Source organism: Equus asinus, chromosome 13 (assembly GCF_041296235.1).
Source record: "Equus asinus isolate D_3611 breed Donkey chromosome 13, EquAss-T2T_v2, whole genome shotgun sequence".
In the NCBI taxonomy this organism is placed as follows: Eukaryota; Metazoa; Chordata; class Mammalia; order Perissodactyla; family Equidae; genus Equus; species Equus asinus.
This window is the reverse complement of record NC_091802.1, coordinates 12001223-12007358: the sequence shown is the minus strand read 5'-3', so window position 1 is coordinate 12007358 and position 6136 is coordinate 12001223. Positions and strand designations below refer to the sequence as shown.

Below are 6136 nucleotides of genomic sequence, written 5' to 3'. Positions count from 1 at the left end.
CCCCAGTAGGAATGACAGAAAGAGGGGTAGAAATGACCTAGGACTTCTTGAGCCAGGGCTACAGAAGTGTAGGGGAGGAGAGAGCATGAGAATTCCTACACTTCCCCTCAGGCCTGGGAAGAATGTCTGTTCAGAGGTCTAGCCTGAGTACATGGTCTCAGGAAAGAACAGAGGGCAGAGAAAGACAGATGTTCAGGAAGACCTCAGAGGCCCTAACAGGGAGGCAGTGAACCCCGAGGGTTCTTCCTACTGTGAAAATGTAGGCGTTTCCAGAGTTAGTGACACCTCCTAAGTCTCAGAATACGCCACCTCACCAGTTCCTTTCCTTTTGTGTTGATGGAGACAGATTTCACGAAAGACCCCAAAGAATCGTCTTTCCATGCCTGTGCCTCCGGCATCTATCTTACACTTCTCTCTTCCCACTTGTCCCTTCTAACTCCACCTTGGAAGTCCTCCCTTCAGTCTACCCTCCATCCCTCTGGCTGCAGCTGCCTAAGCTCCTCCCTCTTCCATCCCAGCCTATCTCAACACCCCTTCCAAAGGCTGCACTCTAGTTCCGACAGGCGGAATGAAGAAGTTTGGGGGAGACAAGGGACGTTTGGAGATCATCCTAGGTAAACCAGAATGAAGGGGCTGGGGCGGGGGGGGGGGGGGGGGGGGGTGCGCTACGGAACTACAGCTCCCAGCATGCCCCGGCGACCGGAAGCCCCGCCCGCCCGCCTCCCGGTGCATTGTGGAGAGTGAGTCACGGATGGGGAACCTAGACTTGGGGACTGGGCGAGAGCTCCAGGTCAGCCTTCGAGGCAGCGGCTGCCGGAGATGCAGGCGGCAAGGATGGCCACTAGCGTGGGGCGGCAGCTGCTGAGGTTGGGTGGCGGAAGGTGCGTATATGACAGGAGGAACGGGGGGCAGGGGGCGTGGGGACCGTGCCAGAACCGAGCCCCCTCCTCCCCATAGCTCGCGGCCCAGCGCGCTCCTGGGGCAGCCCCGGCCCGGCCCTGCCCAGCGACCCTATGCCAGTGGGGCCACTCAGGTAAGTGACACAGCCTTGGGAGCGGGGCGTAGTAGGAGGAGTCTGCCCCAGCTCCCACCTACCCGCCGCCGGCAGGGGTCTCCCTCTTCGTCCCGGTCGTCCCGGTCGTCTGCTGACTGGCCTGGCGCCGAATGTAGGGGAAAGGGCAGGACAGGGTGACCCGGGATGAAACTAGGGGAAAAGTGGCCGGATCCATCCTCCCCGGGACCCAGCTCTTCCCCTGGGCTCTCCTTGGCACTCCGGAACCCTCTTCTCTGGCCTAACTACCCCTTTGCCCAGGCTGTTCTGGACAAGTCAGATTCCGTCTCCTCTGAGACTTCGACCAGTGGAAAACAGGCCAAGGCGGTATGTGACCTCCAGGCCCGCAGGAGCTAAGCAGGGGAGCCCACCCGACAGCTCCCTGAAACCCCCATTCTCCCTTCGCAGAAATCTAAGTCGTTTGCTGCGGGGATGTTCAAGGGCCAGCTCACCACAGACCAGGTGTTTCCATACCCATCCGGTAAGGGAAGGGATAGCCAGAGGTGGATGAAACAGAGCAGTTTCTCCCGACACTCTGGTCTGACCTGCTCATCTGTCTTCTCCACCCACCCACAGTGCTCAATGAAGAGCAGAACCAGTTTCTCAAAGAGCTGGTGGGACCTGTGTCCCGTTTCTTTGAGGTGAGGAATGACTGACTGGGGACTACAGGGTTGGTCCCTGACAGGGTAGGAGATGTTAAGGAGCTTGTGGAATCCCATGCCTCCCTAGGAGGTGAATGATCCTGCCAAGAATGACATGCTGAAGCAGGTGGAGGAGACCACTATGCAGGGCCTCAAGGACCTGGGGGCCTTTGGTCTGCAAGTGCCCAGTGAGCTGGGCGGCGTGGGCCTCTGCAACACCCAGGTGAGGAAGCCGCATCAGTCACTTCCCAGTGTCCAGGTTTACTGGAGCTTGGCAGATTCAGCTCCTTCCTCATCCCTGGGCCTAAGGTCTCTACCAAGCAACTGCCCTGGGGGCCTGTGAGATGTTGACTCTCCCTGATGTGTACACACCCCCTCCATATATAACATCAAATTACATGCAGTCTCCTAGGAACGTGGACCCTACCCAGGTTCCCACGTCTTAATGAATCTCTGAGGTGGGGAATGCCTGACAACAGGGTGGAAGCCTCCTTCCCACTAAGACCTGGACCGACTCGAGTGTCTTTTTCTGCCGTGGTCCCACTTCCTCTCTCCACTCACTTTCTGGGGATGCCCAGGTCAAGCCTTGCCGTGTTGCTCACACTTTTCTGCTAAGGGCAGGTCCCCATGCAGCCAGTTACGACCTCAGATGCCCGCTTCCCCTCCAGTACGCCCGCTTGGTGGAGATCGTGGGCATGCACGACCTTGGCGTGGGCATCACTCTGGGGGCCCATCAGAGCATCGGTTTCAAAGGCATCCTGCTCTTTGGCACGAAGGCTCAGAAAGAAAAATACCTCCCCAAACTGGCATCTGGTGAGGCAGCCCTAGGAGACCCAGGGGTTGGGGGTGTCCTGGGCTTGACAGAAATTAGGCCGGTGGTACTTATCACCGTATAGCTGGCAGTGTCGGCTGGGGGAGATTCTGGGAAGGCATCAGTGTGCTGGTGGGGAAATGTGAAGAGACTGAATGTTGCCTGTGGGCAGGGGGGACACTGAAGGGCCTTTAATGGCCATCAGGACCCGGTGTAAAGGAGCTCTCTCTCAAACAGGGGAGACTATAGCTGCTTTCTGTCTAACCGAGCCCTCGAGTGGGTCTGATGCAGCCTCCATCCGAAGCTCAGCTGTGCCCAGCCCCTGTGGAAAATATTATACCCTCAATGGAAGCAAGATTTGGATCAGGCAATCTTCTTCCCATCTTCCGCCTCCTCTCCACCTCTGCCCAATTCCAGGCCCCACTGCTCTCGGTCCTCCACCGGCAGTCCTTGACTGCTCCTCATTTTTCCACAGTAATGGGGGCCTGGCAGATATCTTCACAGTCTTTGCCAAGACACCAGTTACAGATGCAGCCACAGGAGCCGTGAAGGAGAAGATCACAGCTTTTGTGGTGGAGAAGAGCTTTGGAGGTGTTACCCAGTGAGTGGGCTTGGGAAGGAAGGTCGAGCCAGGGAGGGGGCAGCACTGAGCTCCAGGGCAGACAGCTGTTAAAGGTCACCCTGGGGATGTGTGCAAAAGCCAAACCAGCTGGACAGTGTGTTCCCTTTGGGACTAACATGTATGGCACTGATCTAAAGCTTTGGCTCCAGCAACCAGTGAGCCCAACACATGACAGCAGGATAGAGCCAGGCTTCCTCAGCCCTGTGGGCACAGGAACTGTTGCCTGCACCCTCTTACAGGCTGGGAGTTGTAGTTCCTCCCTGGTTCATAAGGAATGAAGTGGCAGTCCCCCCCCAGCAGCAACTTGTTGAACACAGCTCTGTTTCTCCACCCTGCCCTGTCACAGCGGACCCCCTGAGGAGAAGATGGGCATCAAGGCCTCGAACACTGCAGAGGTGTACTTTGATGGAGTACGGGTGCCGTCAGACAACGTGCTGGGTGAAGTGGGGGGCGGCTTCAAGGTCGCCATGCACATTCTTAATAATGGAAGGTTTGGCATGGCTGCAGCCCTTGCAGGCACCATGAAGGGCATCATTGCTAAAGCGGTGAGTACTCTGCCTGAGTCCCTAGCTAGCCTGAATCTAAATCCCACTGTCCCCCTTTCCAGGTATCCCTCTTCCCTTGCAGGCACTCCCTCCATGAGAGACCCCTCGTCCACCAGCAGCTCCAGACCAGATAGCTTACATTTCCCTCCAGCGTGGACTGAACTCTTGGCTGTGGCCATAGTCCCTCCCTCCAAGCCCAGCCCCACCCCTTCCTGGGGAGAGGAGACTAGAGAACCACAGTGGGATACACGTGTCCTCTTCCAGGTGGATCATGCTGCTAATCGTACCCAGTTTGGGGAGAAAATTCACAACTTTGGGATAATCCAGGAGAAGCTGGCCCGGATGGCTATGCTACAGTATGTGACTGAGGTGAGGGCTGCCCCACCACTCTCTCCCCAGAGCCCTGTGCCTTCTTCCAGGTCGGGTTAGACTACAACCCCCAGCAGCACCTGGGGCAGTGGGTCTCCAGCTTTACACCAATGCCCTAGGGGATGCGGGGAGGCATAGTCAGCTCAGCTTCTGCAGAATAGGGAGAGCCATGCTGTTCTGCTGAGGTGCTTCCAGAGGTACCTGAGGTTTATTCTGCCCCCTCCCCCACCCTTACCTCTTCACCCCTTTCAAGAAATCAAATCCTAGAAGGCCCTTATGAAGTGACTCGGGACCAAATAATTTGATGTGCCTGACACGTGGAGTTAGAAGGTGAAGGCAAGGGCCACAGGGAGCTAGGGCAGACCTGGTCTAGGAGAGTTGGGGCATCAGTCCAGTCTGATGCAGCCCTTTTCCATTTTCCTTCCCATATCAACCATGCAACCTCAGTCCATGGCTTACATGGTGAGTGCCAACATGGACCAAGGATCCACGGACTTCCAGATAGAGGCTGCCATCAGCAAAATCTTTGGCTCGGTGAGGTCCCAGGCCCACAGGGAGGCAGAGGCCAGTTCAGGAGCTGGCTCCAAAACCAATCTTATGTGGTTCTTTGTCCCTAGGAGGCAGCCTGGCAGGTGACAGATGAATGCATCCAAATCATGGGAGGCATGGGCTTCATGAAGGTACAAGATGGTTCTCTGTTTGGGGTAGCCACAGTTGGGCCTGGAGGAGTAGACAGGCACATCTCAGCAGGGGCAGGTGATGTGTCTTCCCCTATGGTAGGAGGCTGGGGTAGAGCGCGTGCTCCGAGATCTTCGCATCTTCCGGATCTTTGAGGGGACGAACGACATTCTCCGGCTGTTTGTGGCTCTGCAGGGCTGTATGGTAAGAGGGAGAAGAATGAGGGGGGAGATGTAGGGAGGACAGCAAGTCCTGACTGTTGGACCATCCTTCCCCACAGGATAAAGGAAAGGAACTCTCTAAGCTTGGCAGTGCTCTAAAGAATCCTTTTGGGAATGCCGGCCTCCTGCTAGGAGAGGCAGGCAAACAGCTGAAGCGGTAAGCTTAGGGGCCAGGCCAGGGCAGGGCTGGGCCGAGCAGTGTATGGCAACTAACCAGTCACTCTTCCTCTTCCTTTAAGGCGGGCAGGGATGGGCAGTGGTCTGAGTCTCAGTGGAATCGTCCATCCGGATTTGAGTCGGAGCGGTGAGCTGGTAAGTAGTCAAGGGAGGAGGGACAGCCTGCATCATAGGGCTGATGGCGCTTCCCCCTTCTGAGCCCTAAATGCGTTCCCCATCTCTACAGGCAGTGCAGGCTCTGGAGCAGTTTGCCACCGTGGTGGAGGCTAAACTGATAAAACACAAGAAGGAGATTGTCAGTGAGTGAGCTCTACCCCATCCCCTCCCCTCCTTTTCCTCTCCCTCCAACTGATGCCCTCCCCACCCCGTCCCATCTACCTGACAGATGAACAGTTTCTGCTGCAGCGTCTGGCAGACAGTGCCATTGACCTCTATGCCATGGTGGTGGTTCTGTCCAGGTGAGGCGGCAGTGTAGGAGGCCTGAGCCACAGGGGGGTCCTGGGCCAGGGTCACAGCCTAGATTTGTTTTCTCCTGCTTCCCACCAGGGCCTCAAGATCCCTGAGTGAGGGCCACCCCACAGCCCAGCATGAGAAAATGCTGTGTGACAGCTGGTGTATTGAGGTGAGATTCAGGGTTACCAAGTACAGGTGGGGGGCTCAAGGCACAGGCCCGAACCCCTCCTTCCCTCTCCCCAGGCTGCAGCCCGGATCCGGGAGACCATGGCTGCTCTGCAGTCTGACCCCCAGCAGCAGGAGCTCTTCCGTAACTTCAAAAGCATCTCCAAGGCCTTGGTGGAGCGGGGTGGCGTGGTCACCAGCAACCCCCTTGGCTTCTGAACACTCGCAGCCAGGGCCTGGCCCGGAATGTGCCTTCTCTCAAGCCAAAGCCCAGGCCCCTTTCTTGCAGGCCTTGCTTCTGCCTTGAAGGGGCCCTTGCCCCCAGACCGTGCCTGCTCTCACAGGGAGCAGTTACTGCCTCACAAATAAAGTTCGTAAGGAGTCATGCTTTGCTACAGTGTCT

The 6136-nt window shown here is 57.1% G+C and overlaps 1 protein-coding gene across 7 annotated transcripts; it reads left to right on the top strand.

Annotated features, from left to right (window-relative positions):
- The first annotated feature begins 710 nt into the window (after window positions 1-710).
- ACADVL (acyl-CoA dehydrogenase very long chain) lies at window positions 711-6118 on the top strand. 7 transcript variants are annotated; one of them, XM_014861490.3, is made up of 20 exons: window positions 711-881; window positions 958-1033; window positions 1313-1378; window positions 1460-1532; window positions 1628-1692; window positions 1781-1915; window positions 2361-2505; window positions 2741-2870; window positions 2979-3104; window positions 3472-3670; window positions 3935-4039; window positions 4487-4573; window positions 4657-4719; window positions 4820-4921; window positions 4998-5095; window positions 5178-5250; window positions 5342-5414; window positions 5501-5573; window positions 5662-5737; window positions 5812-6118. In XM_014861490.3, the coding sequence occupies exons 1-20, from the start codon at window positions 820-822 to the stop codon at window positions 5950-5952; spliced, it is 1968 nt and encodes a 655-aa protein (XP_014716976.1). In that variant the 5' UTR covers window positions 711-819; the 3' UTR covers window positions 5953-6118. The 7 variants fall into 7 exon arrangements, 4 of the variants coding, with proteins under 4 accessions (XP_014716976.1, XP_014716977.1, XP_070338558.1 ...); XM_014861491.3 differs by lacking the exon at window positions 1313-1378 and having other exon boundaries at window positions 715-881; XR_006512350.2 differs by lacking the exon at window positions 5501-5573 and having other exon boundaries at window positions 722-881.
- Window positions 6119-6136: the final 18 nt, after the last annotated feature.

What these genes read in the sequence shown, in the direction of transcription:
- ACADVL (XM_014861490.3), top strand. Translation starts at nt 820, where the DNA reads ATGCAGGCGGCAAGGATGGCCACTAGCGTGGGGCGGCAGCTGCTGAGG. An exon ending in ATGCCAGTGGGGCCACTCAG is followed by an intron (nt 1,034 to 1,312) that starts GTAAGTGACACA and finishes CCCTTTGCCCAG; the next exon opens with GCTGTTCTGGACAAGTCAGA. An exon ending in TGAGTCGGAGCGGTGAGCTG is followed by an intron (nt 5,251 to 5,341) that starts GTAAGTAGTCAA and finishes CCATCTCTACAG; the next exon opens with GCAGTGCAGGCTCTGGAGCA.